The sequence below is a fragment of the Lepus europaeus genome, chromosome 23 (assembly GCF_033115175.1).
Source record: "Lepus europaeus isolate LE1 chromosome 23, mLepTim1.pri, whole genome shotgun sequence".
In the NCBI taxonomy this organism is placed as follows: Eukaryota; Metazoa; Chordata; class Mammalia; order Lagomorpha; family Leporidae; genus Lepus; species Lepus europaeus.
Window position 1 is genome coordinate 658,585 of NC_084849.1, and position 17,710 is coordinate 676,294.

At 64.8% G+C, this 17,710-nt stretch overlaps 3 protein-coding genes across 17 annotated transcripts in view; 1 reads left to right on the forward strand and 2 right to left on the reverse strand.

Moving 5' to 3' along the window:
* Window positions 1-288: 288 nt before the first annotated feature.
* Window positions 289-8,199, reverse strand: NOC4L (nucleolar complex associated 4 homolog). 3 transcript variants are annotated; one of them, XM_062182436.1, is made up of 16 exons: window positions 8,075-8,199; window positions 7,764-7,884; window positions 7,302-7,408; window positions 5,538-5,645; window positions 5,191-5,340; window positions 5,008-5,107; window positions 4,849-4,886; window positions 4,473-4,523; window positions 4,251-4,362; window positions 4,071-4,131; window positions 3,855-3,965; window positions 3,607-3,767; window positions 3,442-3,524; window positions 3,102-3,215; window positions 2,865-3,022; window positions 289-810 (listed from the first exon to the last, which is right to left on the reverse strand). In XM_062182436.1, exons 1-15 carry the CDS (start codon window positions 8,189-8,191, stop codon window positions 2,903-2,905), a joined length of 1,554 nt encoding a protein of 517 aa, XP_062038420.1. In that variant the 5' UTR covers window positions 8,192-8,199; the 3' UTR covers window positions 289-810; window positions 2,865-2,902. The 3 variants fall into 3 exon arrangements, with proteins under 3 accessions (XP_062038420.1, XP_062038422.1, XP_062038421.1); XM_062182438.1 differs by having other exon boundaries at window positions 292-810; window positions 4,849-4,883; XM_062182437.1 differs by lacking the exon at window positions 289-810 and adding an exon at window positions 817-909.
* A 182-nt stretch (window positions 8,200-8,381) lies between these two features.
* Window positions 8,382-12,350, forward strand: DDX51 (DEAD-box helicase 51). Of its 2 annotated transcripts, XM_062182069.1 has the most exons (15): window positions 8,382-8,694; window positions 8,785-8,894; window positions 9,106-9,256; window positions 9,386-9,531; window positions 9,622-9,693; window positions 9,796-9,902; window positions 10,073-10,181; window positions 10,278-10,423; window positions 10,551-10,743; window positions 10,816-10,931; window positions 11,006-11,122; window positions 11,207-11,308; window positions 11,430-11,493; window positions 11,577-11,711; window positions 11,887-12,181. In XM_062182069.1, exons 1-15 carry the CDS (start codon window positions 8,397-8,399, stop codon window positions 11,911-11,913), a joined length of 1,893 nt encoding a protein of 630 aa, XP_062038053.1. In that variant the 5' UTR covers window positions 8,382-8,396; the 3' UTR covers window positions 11,914-12,181. The 2 variants fall into 2 exon arrangements, with proteins under 2 accessions (XP_062038053.1, XP_062038052.1); XM_062182068.1 differs by having other exon boundaries at window positions 8,382-8,894; window positions 11,887-12,350.
* A 3,073-nt stretch (window positions 12,351-15,423) lies between these two features.
* The window catches only part of EP400 (E1A binding protein p400), a 116,712-nt gene continuing 114,425 nt past the window's right edge, over window positions 15,424-17,710 (reverse strand). For all 12 annotated transcript variants that reach the window (XM_062182062.1, XM_062182060.1, XM_062182065.1 and 9 more), the window contains one exon: window positions 15,424-17,555. In XM_062182062.1, the coding sequence (XP_062038046.1) occupies window positions 17,283-17,555 (273 nt within the window). In that variant the 3' untranslated portion in view covers window positions 15,424-17,282. The remainder of the gene's footprint in view (window positions 17,556-17,710) is intronic.

Genomic DNA, 17,710 nt, shown 5'->3' on the forward strand with positions numbered 1-17,710 from the left:
TTGGTGTGCAGGCCGGAACGGAAGCTGTCATAGCTCAGAGCCCGGGCCTGCCCTGTGGCCACTTGCTGGGCTCGGCAGGGACAGACACCAACACTTGGAACGTCAGCCTCGGGGCCTGCAGGGTGGTCTGCCCTGTGCTGTGGGTGGTGCGGGGCCTGCTGCACCCACGGTAGCGCCCCCACGACCAGCCAGCTACCTGCCCAGGCACCCCACAGGTGGCCCCACCCTAGGATCCTGGGGGTTGATCCCAGGACAGGGAAGAGTGCAGCTGGCCAGAGCTGACACGGGGCCCAGCGCTGGCCACACGGGTGGCCATCCCGCACCATAGGGATGCCCCAAGCTGGGGATCCCCAACCTGAACTCCAGGCTCCTGGTGACTGGTACTCCTGGGGACCCCAGCCACAAACTCTGGGCCCAGAAGTGAAGGGGGGGAGGCATTTATAACAAGGGGAAACTTGCATCCTACCAGTCCTTAGTGCTCTTAGCACTGCGAGCTGCTGCGCCCATCTCAGACAGTCAGGAGAAGCCTGCCGCAGAAGACACAGAGCCAACCCTCCCGTGTGCCTTCCACTCTGCCTGACTGCCCAGTTCCATTTTTTAAAAAGCATTTATTTTACTTATCTGAAAGGCAGAGTTAGAAAGAGAGGTAGAGACACAGAGAGAGGTCTTCCATCCGCTGGTTCACTCCCAGATGACTGCAACAGCCGGGCAGAAACAGGAGCCAGGAGCTTCTTCCGGGTCTCCCACGAGGGTGCAGGGGCCCAAGCACTTGGGCCTCCCTCTGCTGCTTTCCCAGGCCATAGCAGAGAGCTGGATGGGAAGTGAAGCAGCTGGCAGTCCAAGCAGCGCCCATATGGGATGCTGGCCCCGCAGACCACGGCCTAACCCACTACACCACAGCACTGGCCCCTGAAACACCAAGGATACAAGCAAACAGAACGCAACAAAGCCTAAGAGTGGTCAGCACCGTCTCCGACTTCACTGTGAGCTCTCTGGGCAGTTTCTCTGGAACACTCCACTTGTGACCAGCCCTCATGCGGGCCTGGGAGAGGCCATGTGAGCAGGTGTCAACAGACAAGCTGCACGCAGCTGAGGGAAACACCACAGGTGGTTCTGTGCAGCCCCCGGGGCAGGGTGCGCCTGGCCGGTGCTGACCAGGCCATGCTCTCCAGGAAGGGACACCTTCTTCATAGGCAAAGGCGGCTGAGACAGAGGCCCGGCCTTGGCACCTTTGGGGCCGGGGGCCTCACCAGGCCACCAGAGGGCTTGGGCTCCATCAGTGGGGTCTGCATCGCAGCCCCAGGGACCCCCGCCTGCCCCATGTCCCTGACTGCCTGCTAGCAGCCGGCTCCCCGAGACTCCCTGGCAGTGTGGAGCCCAGTCTGCAGACACCCTGGGGGTCAGGGCCCCTTTGGCCCTCACTAGAGGGGTGGAGGCTCACAGCCACGCAGTGAGCGAGTGGGCGCCAGAGCTCATTGCCTCCCGCACTCACCCCAGTCCAGCCTGACCACAGACGGCTCTGACAGGCTCCCGAGGGCGAGGGTGGGTGGACAGGGCTGGGATCCAGCCGTTGGCAGAAGACTCCCACACCCAGGCAGGAAACCCACCACCCGATGCTGCCCCGGACACCTGCCCCGTCCTGGCTCGTCCCCAGCTTTGCAGGGGCCCCCGGAGGTCAGGGACAGCAGGCCAAGGACATGGAGGCAGCCCAGGGCTGTGCGCCTCAGCCCTCCCACGTGGCTGCTGCCTCCAGGAGCCGCCGCCCTGCTTGGCAGAGCTTGCTGGCTGCAGCCCCACTGCTCCCTTGAGCACCCGAGTGAGTCGGGCGTCCTCATTTGTGTCAGAGGGCTGGGCTGGGGTCCCTGTTTTTCCCCACCCTGGGGCTCTGGACCGCCAGTGGGGGCCCAGCAGAGCCTTCCCTTCCAGGGGGCAGGCCCTGGGACACCACACCAGCAAACAGCTGAGGGACAGCCCCAGCGTGCACGACGCTGGTGCCCAGATCCAGCTGACCCCAACGCTGTCACCCCCACCACGGCTGTCCCTTCCCTCCTGGACTCTGTCATGTCCACCGAACACACCTGCCCGGCACAGTCAAGGTTTGCTCCGGGGTTGGGTGGGGTTTCATCCTCACTGGAGCAGTCCAGTCAGCCAGAGCTGCTGTCCCACAGCCACGCACACCCACGGCTTCAGCGGCGGCCACTGACCTGCTCTGGCCCATGTCCACCCTCCCTCGTAAAGCCACGTGGGCGGTGCTGGGTCAGAGCCCACCCCGATGACTCACTTCATCTCTACCACGCCTGTGACGCCTCTGCTCAAATGACATCACATTCCAAGGACCCAGGGGCCAGCACTCCATCTTCCGGGGGCCATGGTCCCACCCAAACAGTGAGTGAGCAGCAGGGACAGGGTTGGGGCCTGGCTGGGCAGCTGGCCGAGCAAGGCTGTGAGCTTCCTCCCAGCTGCCCTGAGGCTGGCCTCTGGCTGGGACTCCCCCGGAACTCTGCTGCTGTGCAGGGACCTCAGGGGGTTCCTGGGACAAGTGTCCCCTGCAGGGCTCGGTCCTTGGTCTGCAGTACAGGCAACCCTACCTCTCCACCCCCTCTTTCCCCATTCTCGGCTCCTCCCTGACATCCGATGGGGCAGAAAGGGGGTCTCCCACCACACCCAGGTCACACCGGGTCCAGCCACAGTAGATGACAAGTGTCTGGGTGCCGGTGACACCACCTGCCCAGAGCTCAGGGAGGGGCTGCTCTAGCACCTCCTCTTGCACGAGCCAGTGGCAGCATTCGGGGCACCCAAGACCCCCACGCTGCAGAGCGGAGGACCCCCGCCCAGATGCGAGCCCAGGAAGGAGCTGCACTTGCCTGCAGAAGCGTTTGCTGGGGTGGCAGGGCGAGCAGGGTCAGCTGAGCGTGAAGAGCTGTGTGCAGAGGCTGTCGCGCCGGCCCAGCAGGCCCTGAGGCGGGATGAACTCCAGCGGCACCGGCTCAGGCCTCTTCTTCTTCAGGTCCCGCTCGAAGATCTGCAGGGGAGGATGGCGGCCGCTGTGGCAGCTGCGCTCCCAGTCCCGTGCCCAGAGCCCTCTGCACCCCGGTCCTCACCTCATATGCAGTGAGCTCCAGGAGCGGCGCGATGCTGACCTCGGGGACAGACAGTGCCTGGTTGATGGCGCTGGCGGCTCTGGACACCTCAGGGTGGTAGTGCTGCTGGAGGGTCTGGGAGCACACAGGGGCCGGCACCAGGGTCAGCAGCCCTGCCGCCGCCAGTGCCAGCTGTGTGCCCAGCCACAGGCCAGGTGCGGGGTGGAGCGCGGGGGCAGGGCCTCAAGCACATGCTGACGCTGGGCTGTGACGGAGCGGCCTGTCAGGGATGTGGCAATGGCGGGCGGGGGTGGGGTGGGGAGGGCTAGGGCCACGCGGGGGTCGCTGAGGGCACCCCCACCTGCAGCTCCCACAGAGAGCTCTCCAGGGCTCGGCTCTTGGCTGGGTCCGCCTCGGTGGGGTCGTAGGGGTCAGCATCCAGCTCTAGGAACAAGACAACCGGCTGGCCTCAGCAGTCAAGAGCCGGCCAGGCACCCGCCAGGCCCCGCGCCGGCAGTGTGCTCACCAGGGCCGCTGGGCCGATGCACGAGGACGCGGCAGGCCGGGTGTCGGCGCAGCAGGTTGCAGATGAAGGGCAGCACCATGAGCAAGGCCTCGGGGGGTGCGGTCAGCGCCAGGTGGGACAGGCGCTTGGCGAAGGCAGCCACCAGGTAGGCTGGAAGGTGGCTGGACGGGGCAGGGGGGTGTGAGAGCCCAGGCCCCAGAAGTCGGCCCCGCCGCCCCTTGCTGGCCCAAGACCACAGCCTCACTCACGAGGAGGACAGGAAGAGGTCGACCAGGTGGAAGAAGCGAGCCCGGTACTTGACGTGGAAGATGGAGGGCTCCAGGAGGCCATAGAGCTTCCGGTAGAAGTCGGGGTATTCCCTGGGGACGGCACACATGGGACGTGTCCAGCCTGGCCCAGCTCTGCCCCCCCCACCCAGCAGGCCTGGCGAGCGCAGGGAGGGAGGCGGAGGCACTGACACTCACAGGTTGTGCTTGTGAATCAGGATGAAAAGCCCGTTCAAGGCCAAGAGACTGACGGCGCCCCCTGCAGACAGAGACGTGGAGCCGGATGGACCCGCACCCCGGCCCCTGCAACGCCCAGGCCTCCTGGCTCCCCGCCCCGCCCCGCCCCCCACTGCCCGCCCAGCTGGAAGCCCGGCTCACCGACATCGTAGGCGCTGGTGAGGAAGTCGATCATGAGGGTGGGCTGGGCCAGGTGGGGCAGGATGGAGTCGTGCATGATCACCAGCACCTTCTTGTAGAGGCCGAGGGGCAGCTGGGTGGCCGCAGGCAGGTCAGGGTGCTGCCCAGCCGTGCCCCGCCCTGCCAGGACCCAGGGCACCGCCGCCCCCCCTCACCAGAACCCGGGGCCCCCAGAGTCCCCACCTTGTGCTTGAGGAAGCCGAGCCACATGGCCTGGAACGCCTTCCTGTGCTCCTGCAATGGGGGCGGGGCTACACATGCTGGTCCGCCAAGGGAGACCCAGCGCTGGCCGCTCCCTGGCGCCCACCCTGTCCTGCCCTCTGCCGGCCACAGGAACCCCAGACTGGGTCTAGGAGCTCCAGCTCTCAGAGCCGCCACATGGAACCTCCCTGTGCACGGCACGATGTGGCATCTGCCTCCGTCCCCGAGGCCCATGAAGCGGGCCTAACAAGGGGCCTGCCTCCTCACGCCTACTCGTGAGTGGCCCTGGTGGACGCACACGGTGACACCTCTGTGCTGGGAGCTGGGGGTGGGGGAGGGGTGTCCCAGGGACACTCACCTTCAGATGAGCCACTTTCCACTTGTCCGACGGCTCTGCTAGGAAGGCAGGGGAGCGGTCACCCCAGCACAGCACGGAGGCAGTGGCTCGCCAGCCGGCCAGGCCAGGCCAGGCCCTGCTCCACAGCCCCTCCCTCCAGGACCTTCCCAGGATGCTCACCCGCGCGCTTCACGTAGAAGTTGCACACATCAGGCTCCCGAGGGGGCAGGCTCACAGCTGACAGCAGCGAGAAGGTGTTGTTCCAGAAGGTGGGGGACACCTGCCGGAGCCCAGCCTGAGCACCGTGCTGTGGCCCACCCGCCTCCCCGGGTCACCATGAGCCAGCACGCGGACGTCGCTCACCTCCAGGTGCTGGTCGGTCACGCGGGCCACAGTGTCGGTGGCGGCCTGCATCGTGTGGTACCGGATGTCGTCGTACTCAAGGTACTCTCGGAAGTGGGAGAGCAGCAGGCTGCTGTCGTCCTCGGGCGAAAGCAGGCCTCTCACCACCGACTGGGGGCGGGGCAGGGGTCAGCGTCCCTCCTGTGGACAGAGCCCAGCAGCCCCCACAGCCCTCTCCCCCAGCTAGTGGACAGCCAAGGTGACACCCACGTGGCCATCGCCCCCTGCACACGGAAGAACAGAGGGAGCCTCCCGTGAATGTCGACCTGCTGGGGCCAGAGCAGCCCCCCCCCCCCCCGTCCCCTCACCTTGAAGAGCTCCCGGGGGAACAGGTAGTTGTCCTCCCACTTGGGCTTCTCCAGGGGGTGCGCTCCTTCCAGCTGCACAAACTTCATGAGTGTCTCGAGGGCCAGTTCCTGGGGAACAGGGACAGAGTGACGGTGGCACTCTGCAGGCGGCCCGGGGCTCACCCCAGCCACAGGGCCTCACGACCAGCCCCAGTGGGCGTGGAGAAGAGTGGCCCGTCTTCTCTTGCTCCACGCCCCAGCCTGACGGTCATGCAGGAAGGCAGGGCTCGGCAGTACTGAGCGCGGCCGGGGTCTGGCCTTCTGCACCGGGGGCCCCTGGAATGCTCTTGCGTCAGTGCCACTGACCAGTGCGACGAGCCAGCGTGGCCTGTGACGCGCAGCGGGGCTCACAAGCAGCCCCACTCACAGGCAATGTCCAGAGCAAGTGAACCCAGACCCGAGCTGAGTGCGTGGGAGCTGACTACTGGTGGGCACGAGGCTTTTTCAGTGGATGGCAACATCACCCTGGAAGAGCGGTGACGGCTACGTGGTTCTGTTGCTATAGCAAAAAAGTAAAAAACCCGGCCAAGCTGTATGCTTCACTCCTGAAGCCCTGTACCTGTCTGAAGGGGAAATAGAGACAGGGGTGGATGCCCCACCCGCTGGCTCACTCCTCAAGTGCCTGTGACAACCAGGGTTGGGCCAGGAGCCTTGAACTCCATCTGGGTCTCCCGAGGGGTGGCAGCTGAGCCGCCACTGCTGCTGTCCAGGCTGCACACGAGCTGGGAGCTGGGACGTGGGACGTGGGGATCCCGAGCACCCCACACCCATCCCAGCTGCGCATCCAGGCTGGCAGCGAAGGCAGCCAAGCCTCACGCGGAAGCATCAGGTTCGGCTCCCAGCAGGCTCCTGACACCACCTGGGAGACCTGGACTGAGCTGGCTCCTGCATTTGGCCCCAGCGGAGGCCACTGTGGGCGTCTGGGGAGTGGACTAACAGGTGGAAGGCCCCTCCGCACACCTGCACTCTCTCTCCCTCTATCTTTCAAACGACCAATTTAAAACAACAAAAATTTTTTTTTTTAAAAAAACAAACTGTAAGTCACAGGAATTACATCACTTCAATGCTGTTAAAAGTTGGTGACTTGGGGCCGGCGCCGTGGCACAACAGGTTAACCCTCTGCCTGTGGTGCTGGGAGCCCATATGGGCACCGATTCTAGTCCCGGCTGCTCCTTTTCCAACCCAGCTCTCTGATATGACCTAGGAAAGCAGTAGAAGATGGCCCAAGTCCTTGGGCCCCTGCACCCACGTGGGAGACCCGTAAGAAGCTCCTGGCTTCAGATCAGCACAGCTCCGGCCGTTGTGGCCAACTGGGGAGTGAACCAGCAGATGGAAGACCTTTCTCTCTCTCTGCCTCTCCTCTGTCTGTGCAACTCTTTCAAATAAGTAAATCATAAAAAGAAGTTGGTGAGCCACCCCCATGGCTGCAGGCCACCCTGTGGCCCGAGACCCACCCATCGGCAGGCACAGGCTCAGTGCACGGGGCCCTGATGCTCCAGAGACCGGCGCTCAGCTTCTCTGTGCCCACTGCAGACAGGACAATGACCGCATTTTCCCACGAGGCCTGAAGGCCCACAGGACAGGTGGAGGCCACGCGCCAGGAATCAGCCAGAGGAGGGAAGCGCTGGTGCCTGCACAGCGCTCACCTCCACAGCCCTGGGCCTCCGCTTTTGGGGCGCAGGGGGTGGACCAAGCCGAAGCAGGGCCCGCGATCCCAAGCCTCACCTTGACCTGAAAGGAATGGTGGGCCAGGAGCTCCAGCAGGCGGTTGCAGCAGCTCTGGTAGCGGTGCCTCATCCACACCTTGTACTTGCGAGTGGCTCCCTGGGACCCTGCGTGGGTGCGGGAGGTTTGGGGGACTGTGGCGCACACTAGGTCTTGAGCCCACCTCTCCCTCCCACGCCCCCCGCCCCAGCCTCCTGGAAAGAGGCCGCCATGGCCCCCAGACCTGGGCTGGGACTGTCACTCCCGGGGGTGTGCAAACAGGGAGGCAGCTCTGCCCAAAACCAGCCAGGCGAGCCAAGCCCTGGGCCCGCCCCGCACGGAAACGCACAGCTCCGGCCCCGGCACCGCCCCGCAGTCCGAACCCCGCTGAGCGCCAGTGTAAAGCCGGCTGCACAGGAGTCCCTCCCACCGACCACGGCGGCGGGCGCCCATCTCCCTCCGGCCCGCCTGGAAGGCGCTCACCTGCCAGGACCACGTCCTCCGGGGGCAGCTGGCCCACGAACAGCTCTCCCCGCTCCAGCAGGGCCCCGAACAGGCGGCTGCACGCGCGGACTGCTTCCTGCACCTCCTCGCCGTCCTGGGCCTGCGGGAGAGGCCGTGTGGCGCGCCAGCCCCTTTCCCCGCGGGGACCCCAGCCCGGGCGCGTCCTCCCGTGACCCCACACGTCTCGGCGGCGTCTCTGAGCCTCCGCGGGGCCCGCACCCTGCCCCACCTCCGCGCCCCGCGCGGCGGCCGTCGCCTCTCCCAGCGCTGCCTCGCCCGGGGCCGCCCACCTGCAACACCGCCAGGATGTCGAACACGCCGTTGGCCTCGCCGCGGCTCGCCAGCACAGCCTCCACCAGGCGGCCGAGCGCCCGCCGCGCGCCCGCGGGGCCGGGATCCCGCGCCATGCCGCCGACTCCGGGGAGAGCGGCGCGCGCGTGACGTCGCCGCCCGCGCGCCGGGTGACGGCTGCCTGCGCCGAGGACGTCACTGCCGCGCGCCGGGTGACGGCTGCCTGCGCCGAGGACGTCACTGCCGCGCGCCGGGTGACGGCTGCCTGCGCCGAGGACGTCACTGCCGCGCGCCGGGCGGCAGCCGCGTGAGCCCTGGGCCATGGCGCTGTTCCACGTCGCGCGGTATCCCGGCCCTGAGGCGGCCGGGCCCGAGGAGGAGGCGGAGGCCGGGGCGGGCGAGAGGGCTCGTGCGCTGCTCCAGCGGCTGCAGAGCCGGGCGCTCGAGCGGCAGCGGCAGCGGCGGGAACCCGCGCCTCCCCAGGTGGAGGAGGAGGCGGCGGCAGGGCGGCGGCGGCGGCGGCCCCGGCGGCGGCCCCGGCGAGTGGGGGCGGCGGGGAGCCCGGACGCTCGGCCGGGGAAGCGGCGGAAGACGGGCGGCGACGCCGCCGCGGACGCAGGTGGGCCGAGGGCTGGGGGCGCGGGGCCGGCGAGGCTGCTGGGAGGCGGCGGCGCGGCTGACGCGGGTCCCGGCGTCGTTTGCCTCGCAGGGCCCGGCGAGCAGGCGCCGGGGGAGCAGGAGGCCGAGGCGGCCCCGGACGGAGCGTGCCGGGTCCCCGCCGCGGTGCTGGGGGCCTTCGGACGGAGGAAGGCGCTCAAGGTGAGCCGCTGCGGGCGGGGATTCTGCTCCCGCGCGGGGCCCTGTCCGCGGCCCGTGGGCTCCGGGCAGGGGCGACCGCGCCTCCGCATGTGGCAGCCGCAGACGTGCCGCCTCTCATCGCGCCCAGAGCTGCGTGGGAAGAGCCCACGGGGAGTGAGGCCGAGGCGGCTGCTTGCTCCGGGGCCTTCCCGTCGTCCCTCTCCCGCCGCAGGTGCAGCCCTTCCTGCCGGGCTGGTTGGCTGAGCCCAGCTGCGTCAGGAAAGACGTCTCCGGGAATCTCACCCCGCTGGAGGACGTCCCGGAGGTGCACCCGGACCTGCAGAGGCAGCTGCGGGCCCAGGGCGTCTCCGCCTACTTCCCAGGTGCGGGCCCAGCGGGCGCGGGGCGGGGGGCAAGGCCCCCCCCCCGCGGGAACGTGCCCTGCATCCCTCCCTCCCCGCGCCCCCCCCCCCCCGCGGGAACGTGCCTTGCATCCCTCCCTCCCCGCGCAGTCCAGGCGGCCGTGATCCCTGTCCTCCTGGAGAGCGCCGCCAGCGGCTTTCTGGTGGGCAGAGGTGGCTACCGGCCGAGTGACCTCTGTGTGTCCGCCCCCACGGGCAGTGGGAAGACGCTGGCCTTCGTCATCCCTGTGGTGCAGGTGGGTGTCAGGGCCCCTCTCTGCGGATGGAGCTGGGTGGGGCGGGGGTTCTCTGGGCGGACGGGGCTGTCCTTGCTCTCTTGTGTGCAGGCCCTGTTGCATCGAGTAGTCTGTCAGATCCGCGCCCTGGTTGTGCTGCCCACCAAGGAACTGGCCCAGCAGGTGCGTGGACCCCGTGCCCAGAGGTCGGCTGCCCCCCTGGACGGTGGAGGCTGCTCCTGGGGTGCAGAGCTGCTTCCTGGCTAACCACAGGCTGCTTCTCAGGTGTGCAAAGTGTTCCACATCTACACGGACGCCACGCCCCTGCGGGTCGCTCTTGTCACTGGACAGAAGTCGCTGGCCAAGGAGCAGGAGAGCCTTGTCCAGAAAACGTAGGTGCTGGGGGTCAGAGAGCTGAGCGTGGCGGGGGCGGGACGGCTGCTGTGTTCCGGCCGCCTGGCGTGGGGAGCAGGAAGCACGTCTGCCAGTGTCCCGTGCTGAGGGAGGGTTGGCGCTGGTGAGCGACACGGCGCCTCCTGTTGAGCCGCAGCCTGCGTTGTAGGGCGGATGGCTACCGCTGCTTGGCTGACATCGTGGTGGCCACCCCTGGCCGCCTGGTGGACCACATCGACCAGACGCCGGGATTCCACCTCCAGCAGCTCCGCTTCCTGGTGTGTCACCCGCGCCGGGGGCCTGTGCACTGGGCCGAGGGCTGGCCTCAGCAGGGAGCCTCACCTCACCCAGCCAGGGCTTCCTGTCCCCTGCAGGTCATTGACGAGGCTGACCGCATGGTGGACAGCATGCACCAGTCCTGGCTGCCGCGGGTGGTCGCGGCGGCCTTCCAGAGTGAGGGCCCTGGGGACCTCTGTTCTGTGCTGCAGAGGAGGCAGCCCCCGGCTGTGACTGCTGCCAGGTACTGAGCTGCGCCCTTGGGTGCTGTCGCGGCTCCCGCCCAGTGCTCAGCCCCCACACCCTTAACCTGGTGCAGCCGGGGGAGCCCCGTCCCGGGCAGGGCTGCCAGCGCTCCCCTCCCCCCCCAGCACCTGCTGTCCCCAGGTGCCTCTGCAGAAGCTGCTCTTCTCTGCCACCCTGACCCAGGACCCTGAGAAGCTACAGCGGCTCGGCCTCTATCAGCCCCGGCTCTTCTCGTCGGGACAGGCGCACAGGGACTCACGAGACGAGGAGGAGTGTGGGGGCGTGGCAGGGAAGTATGACTTCCCCGCAGGGCTCACGGTGAGTGGGGCGCCGGGGCATGGGGCAGGGCACCCAGGCCCGGGCGCTCGCCAACCCTGGTGTCCCCCGCAGCACCACTACGTGCCCTGCCGCCTCCGGTCTAAGCCGCTGGTTGTCCTGCACCTGATCCTAGAGAGGAAGTTCTCCAGGGTCCTCTGCTTCACTAACTCGAGAGAGAACTCCCACAGGTGAGGCCAGCCAGGAGGGCACGGCTGGGGCGGGCTCCGGGCCCAGCACTGCCTACCGTGTCTTTTCTGCCCAGGCTCTTCCTGCTGGTGCAAGCTTTCGGGGGTGTGAGTGTGGCCGAGTTTTCCTCCCGCTACGGGCCTGGCCAGCGGAGGGGGATCCTGAAGCAGTTCGAGCAGGGAAAGATCCAGCTGTGAGTCCGTGCCGAGGGCGGGGGCGGGGGCCTCTGCTGGAGGTCGGCCAGCGGGGGCCCCCAGGGAGCACCTCTGTTCTGCAGCCTGGTGAGCACCGACGCTGCCGCCCGAGGCATTGACGTGCAGGGCGTGGAGCTGGTAGTCAACTACGACGCGCCCCAGTACCTGAGGACCTACGTGCACCGGTGAGGGCTGGGGGCCCCCTTGCACGTGGGACCCTCTTGTGGGTGGGGATGAGGTGAAGAGCCCTGGCTGTCGGATCCCAGAGGAGTGGGAGGGCACTGTTGACGCGCTGTTTGATTTCAGTGTCGGGAGAACAGCACGGGCCGGGAGAACGGGACAGGCCTTCACGTTGCTCCTCAAAGTGCAGGTGATGCCGTGTGTGGCCCTCGTGAGGCGTGGAGGGGGCGCGCTGCTCCTGCGGCCCCTCACTCACACTGGGCTGTTACGCAGGAGAGGCGGTTTCTCCAGATGTTGGATGAAGCTGGCGCCCCCAGGCTGCAGCGGCACGAGACGCCCAGCGAGCTCCTGCAGCCGCTGGTCCCTCGGTACGAGGCAGCCTTGTCCCAGCTGGAGAAGACCGTCAGGGTAAGGCTGAGGCCCTGGTGGTGTCTGTCGAGGACAGGGAGGCGAAGGGTGTGGATACATTAGCTCCGAGCCTGTGGCTGCAGGATGATGGGGACTCACGGCCCTGGGTTTGTGGACCTGGGAGTGGGGCGGCGGTGGGCGGCACAGTGCCACGCCCTCTTCTCTCCTTCCATAGGAAGAGCAAAAGCAGAAGGCCGCCTAGGCCGGGGCCTCAGAGGAGCAGAGGGCGCCTCCTGCTGGCACGGGTCAGCGTCTTCATTGCCGTGGACATGTGCCGGGTGGAATGGCAGCCCTCCCGAGCACACCGTCTCCTCTGTGGGGTAGCAGCTCAGGCCTGGGCTTGAGCGCACGGCTGGTGCTGCACAGCCTGCAGCCCCAGTCCCCTGGGGTCAGACTGGTCCTCCCGGAAATAAAGGGAAATGGAAGACTCCCCCAGGACGGGGCACGGAGCTTGTCACGTTCTTGGCTGGTTGTGGGGGTGGGCTGGGGTGGCCTCTGGCTGCCACACGTTCACTCACGTGGCTGGAATCCTCCACTTGAGGGTGAGGAATCTAGGCCAGACACGGCTTGTGTGCAGAGCACTGAATAGGGACCATTTTGGTTACACTTAAATTTTTTTTTTTTTTTTTGGACAGGCAGAGTGGATAGAGAGAGAAACAGAGAGAAAGGTCTTCCTTTTTGCCGTTGGTTCATCCTCCAATGGCCACCGCGGCCGGCATATCGTGCTGATCCGAAGCCAGGAGCCAGGTGCTTCTCCTGGTCTCCCATGGGGTGCAGGGCCCAAGGACTTGGGCCATCCTCCACTGCCTTCCCGGGCCATAGCAGAGAGCTGGACTGGAAGAGGGGCAACCGGGATAGAATCCGGCGCCCCAACCAGGACTAGAACCCGGTGTGCCGGCGCCACAAGTGGAGGATTAGCCTGTTAAGCCACGGCGCCGGCCTAAAAAAATTTTTTTTAAAGAATTCGTTTATTTGAAAGAGGGAAAGACAGATCTGCTGGTTCACTCCCCAAATGGCCACAATGGTTGACCTTAGGGCCAGCTGCTTCCGTGACAGCTAGGCTGGGGGCACGCAGGATGTGGCTCCTGGCCACAGGAGGTCCTGCTGTCAGCGCTTGCTCCTCCCGGAAATGCTCTGCTGTGACCTGAGGGGTGGAGGGGAGCCACAGGCAGAGCAGCCCGTTCCCTGGTCGGGGCCATCAGACAGCCCAGCCGTCCAAGGATGTCCCCGCTGACCCCCAGAAGGGCTCTTGTAGGTCCTAGGACTGATGCTGTGGCCCTCGCCCCAGCTTTGTTCTAACACAGGCAAAGCTGGTTAGTTTTATCATTGTCTCACCGGAGGATAGCGATGTATCAGGTAAAGGAAAAACACAGCATTGTTAGCTTCTGATGACCTCGAAACACAAACACTGATTGGATGATGTACGTGCACTGACAGTGCTCTATTCTATGCCTTTTCCTTCTTAAATAATTGACTTACCAAGTGGTAGTCACATTGACATGACCCGAAAAGCCACCTGCATAAGTGGGCCATAAGGGCTGAGAGCCCAGAGGGCTGCCCTGGTGCACTCCGGAGAACGGGGGCTCTGGCGTGAGCCTCACCGTGCTGCTGTGGGACAGCTTTGCCCGACCGAGGCTTTCCGATGGCCTCAGAGGACACACGTGTTTGGGTGATGCTCTTCAGCATCTCCATAAAACATGGTCAGACCCTCAAAGACAGCACAGGTAAAGGAATGAAATGGACTCTTCCCTCCCTGTCCTCAGCTGTGTGTGGGTGGTTGAGAAGCTTGGGACTCAGCCTGGCCTCTGACACGACGCCACAGCAGAAAACACAGCACCGTTGCTGTTCTCAGTCCTCCAGGGACCAGCACCCGTCAGTTCCGCTGGCCCCGTGACAGCTGTCCTACATGTCCGAGGCTGGGAGACACCTGCTTCTAAGACATCACTGCCATTCTGTGCCTGAGCCCACCTGTTCCCTGGGTGCACACGGCCGGCTTTGGGGCACTTGAGAGTCAGGGAGAGCAGCAGTGGCTCTGCGGGGTGTGTGTATGTGTGTCACAGTGTGTACCTTGGGAGTAACAATGAGGTGCAGGGGCCATGTGCTGAGTGCTGTACAGATGTCACCTAGGAGGGGAAGCCAAGGTCCCGGCCCCTGCCCCCGCCCCCACCCTGGGGGCCGGGGAACAGCCTGTGCTCCCAAGAGCAGGCCCTGGCAAGTGCCTGGTATGGTATCTGCTGCTTACCTGTCCCCGTGGGCTGCAGGCACCCGTCTTCCACATCTGGGAGCACACGGCCCCCTGCACACCTCACTTCTGTGGTGAAGACACCACAGGCAAAGGAAAAACCACGGGCTGGTGCTCCCTGCTTTGCTCTTGCTGCAACCCTTTCACGACCAGCCCAGGCACTTCTCCACTTGTGCCGGCAGAACCACGCCTGAGACGCCGCAGCAAACGCCTGATGCCACCACCGAGGATGCCCCACCCAGGACGCTATCCACAGAGGAGCTACTCGAGGCCCCACACCAGGCCTCGTCCCAGCGAGGAGCAGGGGAGCCTGTGAGGCTCACTCTGCAGGGGCTGCTACTGCTTCCTTACTCTGTGGATGTTTCTATCAAAATGTGTTTCTCGGCCGGCGCCGCGGCTCACTAGGCTCATCCTCTGCTTGCGGCGCCGGCACACAGGGTTCTAGTCCCGGTCGGGGCGCCGGATTATGTCCCAGTTGCCCCTCTTCCAGGCCAGCTCTCTGCTGTGGCCCGGGAAGGCAGTGGATGGCGGTTCAGGTCCTTGGGCCCTGCACCCGCATGGGAGACCAGGAGAGGCACCTGGCTCCTGGCTTCAGATCAGCACAGTGCGCCCATCACAGCAGCCATTGGAGGGTGAACCAACGGTAAAGAAGACCTTTCTCTCTGTCTTCTCTCTCATGGTCCACTCTGCCTGTCAAAAATAAAATTAAAAAAAAAAAAAAAAAGTGTTTCCCTTATAGAGACTTGATTTTTAAAAAAATTAAATTTATTTTTTTGACAGGCAGAGTGGATAGTGAGAGAGAGAAACAGAGAGAAAGGTCTTCCTTTTTGCCGTTGGTTCACCCTCCAATGGCCGCTGCAGCTGGCACACCTCGCTGATCCGAAGCCAGGAGCCAGGTGCTTCTCCTGGTCTCCCATGGGGTGCAGGGCCCAAGGACTTGGGCCATCCTCCACTGCACTCCCGGGCCACAGCAGGGAGCTGGCCTGGAAGAGGGGCAACCGGGATAGAATCCGGTGCCCCGACCGGGACTAGAACCTGGTGTGCCGGCGCCGCAAGGTGGAGGATTAGCCTGTTAAGCCACGGCGCCGGCCTAGAGACTTGATTTTTAACACAAAGAAGTCCAAAAGCCAAAGAGAAGAAAATGGCTCCCAGGCACCTGGTGAGAGGTTTTCAGCAGACAGTCCTGCACCTCCCCTGAGAGCACAGCACGAAGCCTCTGGGGCCAGGAGGCCCTGGAATGGGCAGTGGGAGGCAGGGAGCACCATCCTCGCCTGGGAGCAGCTCTGGGGAGCAGCTCTGAGCGGGCTCGCTGCAGAGGTCAAACCCCTGATGTGCTCAGCTCCTCCCAGGTTCCGCTACACCACGGGGCAAGTGGCTCCAACACTACTTACTCTGTGCCCCTGCCCCCAAATGAAAGCGTAACTGGCATCTTCAGTGATCGTTTTCTATAAAAGACAAGATGAGAAAGTCTACAAAAAGGTCATTTATTATGCCTTCTGTTTGGCAAGATATCAGGGCCCTTTTAAAATCCTACTGTTCAAGTACAAACTCTTATGTTTACAAAGTATTTACAGTTTCAGTCCTGTTCCTTTAGAGATTAAAACACAACAGCTATCTAGTTACAATAATTAACAAAAACAACAACATAGAACACACAAGGGCAAACCCCTGCTCAGGCCCCAGACCTCCACCAGGGCTCCAAGCCTCTGCTTCCCACGGAGCCCACCCAGGTCCGGACGGTGCTCTGGCCGCCGCCTTGTATCACGTCCTGAAAGCCTCCGATTCACAGATGGTGTGGGCTTGCAGGGAGGAGGGCTAGACGACAACTTCCCACACACACACTTACTTCTTAAATAACTGGGCAGGGTAACCTTTAAACAGGCCAAGAACAGCACACTGGGAGGAGGATCTGAGCGACTACGCGGAGTGCCCTTGTCAGCAGCAGCATCTCGGGAACCACACACCCAGGCGTCCAGAGGGGACAGCAGGCCCGTGCTGGGCTGGCTGTGTGGAGGGTGACCGCAGTGCACTCAGCAGGGGCACGCTCACAGGGCGGGGACGCGGTGCTGACCAAACCGGCACGGGCAGGGCCGGCCACGGGAACGGGTCCCCGTGTTCTGTGCTAAGCTGCACGCACTGTTTGTTAAGTCCCTTCCTTCCGGCATCTCATCTTTACGTCTGTCCAAATTTCTCATCAAGGACTCAAAAGCCAGCTCGCAGGGAGTGGAACACAGGCTGCAGGGTGAGGGGACCCCAGAGGACATAGCCTCCTCAATGCCACCCAAGGGGCACGTCAGGACAGGGCCCAGGCGATGAAAAAGTCAGCAATCTTGAAGTGTGTGCGGCCTGATACTTGGCGTCCAAAAGCTCAGCAGAACCTACCTTCCTGGACCAACAACGGGAACGGCTCAGCACGAGGTCAGCTGGACACGGCCCTGTCTGCCTGGGGAGAGCCCAGGGAGGGAGGCTGCCACGTCTGCTCCCTGCCTAAGCGCAGACAGAAGCAGGTGCTCCCTGTCTTGCAACCCTTTCACGACCAGCCCAGGCACTTCTCCACTTATGCTGGCAGAACCACGCCTGAGACGCCGTGGCAAACACCTGATGCCACCACCGAGGATGCCGCAGCCCCGGGTGGGCCGCCTGTGGCCCCACCTAGGACGCTATCCACAGAGGAGCTACTCGAGGCCCCACACCAGGCCTCGTCCCAGTGAGGAGCAGGGGAGCCTGTGAGGCTCACTCTGCACCTCACAGCGTGCGACTGGAACAGGAGCACAAGGCTGCCCGTGTGCTGGGGGACGCTGGGCACACCCAGGACCTAGAGCTTTATCCAAAGCCAGGGCCCGTCATGAACGCGCCGAGTTTCCTTTAAACGAAAACAAATCACACTGGCTGTGGGACCGGGGAGGCCCCACTGGGCATCTCCCTCGGACGCAAGCTGGGCGTGTCACGTGTGCACAGACTCAGTGCGTCCCGTCAAAGCAAACCATGGCTGCTCTCCCTCGGAAGGGGGAGCCGACCGCGGGTGCTGCCTGCAGACGCCTGTCCCCTGAGGTGGCCGAAGACGGGACGTGGCAGACACCACCGGGGACTCCTTCGCGGCTCTGCACGGGCGGAGCTCTGCGCACTACAGAGGAATCGACGTGGCTCTCCAAGCCCAGCCTGCTGCTCTGGAGGAGAAAGTGACAAGGGAGACCAGCAGGCGGGCCAGCGGGCCAGGGAGGGCCAAATTCCCGCGGGGGCGACCCCGCCGCTGCCTCAGGGACAGCTCCCGGGGCGCACGCATCTCACGCAGCAGCGTCTCCCACAGACGCAAGCGCCCGCTCCTCCAACTACTGGCACGGCGGCTTGGTGGGCGTCTTCAGCCTGACCGCGGGGACCCGCATGTGCAGCTTGGGTTGCTGACTCGGGCTGTCGGAACCCGCCGGAACCTGCGCGGGGCTCGGGCCACCAGGTGTCTGAAGCGGGGCTGACGCCGGGGTCACCACCTGCTGCTGGATGAGCTTCTGCTGGACCACCTGGGCCGTCGCCGTCACCGCAGGGATCATCTGCACCTGCTGCCCTGCCGCCGTCGCCTGTGTCAGCGTCACTGTCTGCGGAGAAGCCTGGGCCAAGACAGCAGAGAGCACTTGAGTCACCCAGAACCTGGCCCAGGACAGCACAGCACCGAGGCTGGGCCGGACACAGCGCAGTTAGATACTGCGGAGTGAGACTCAGGTTAGGGACTGTCTTTCATGTGTGTTTCCTTCAACTCTGGGAG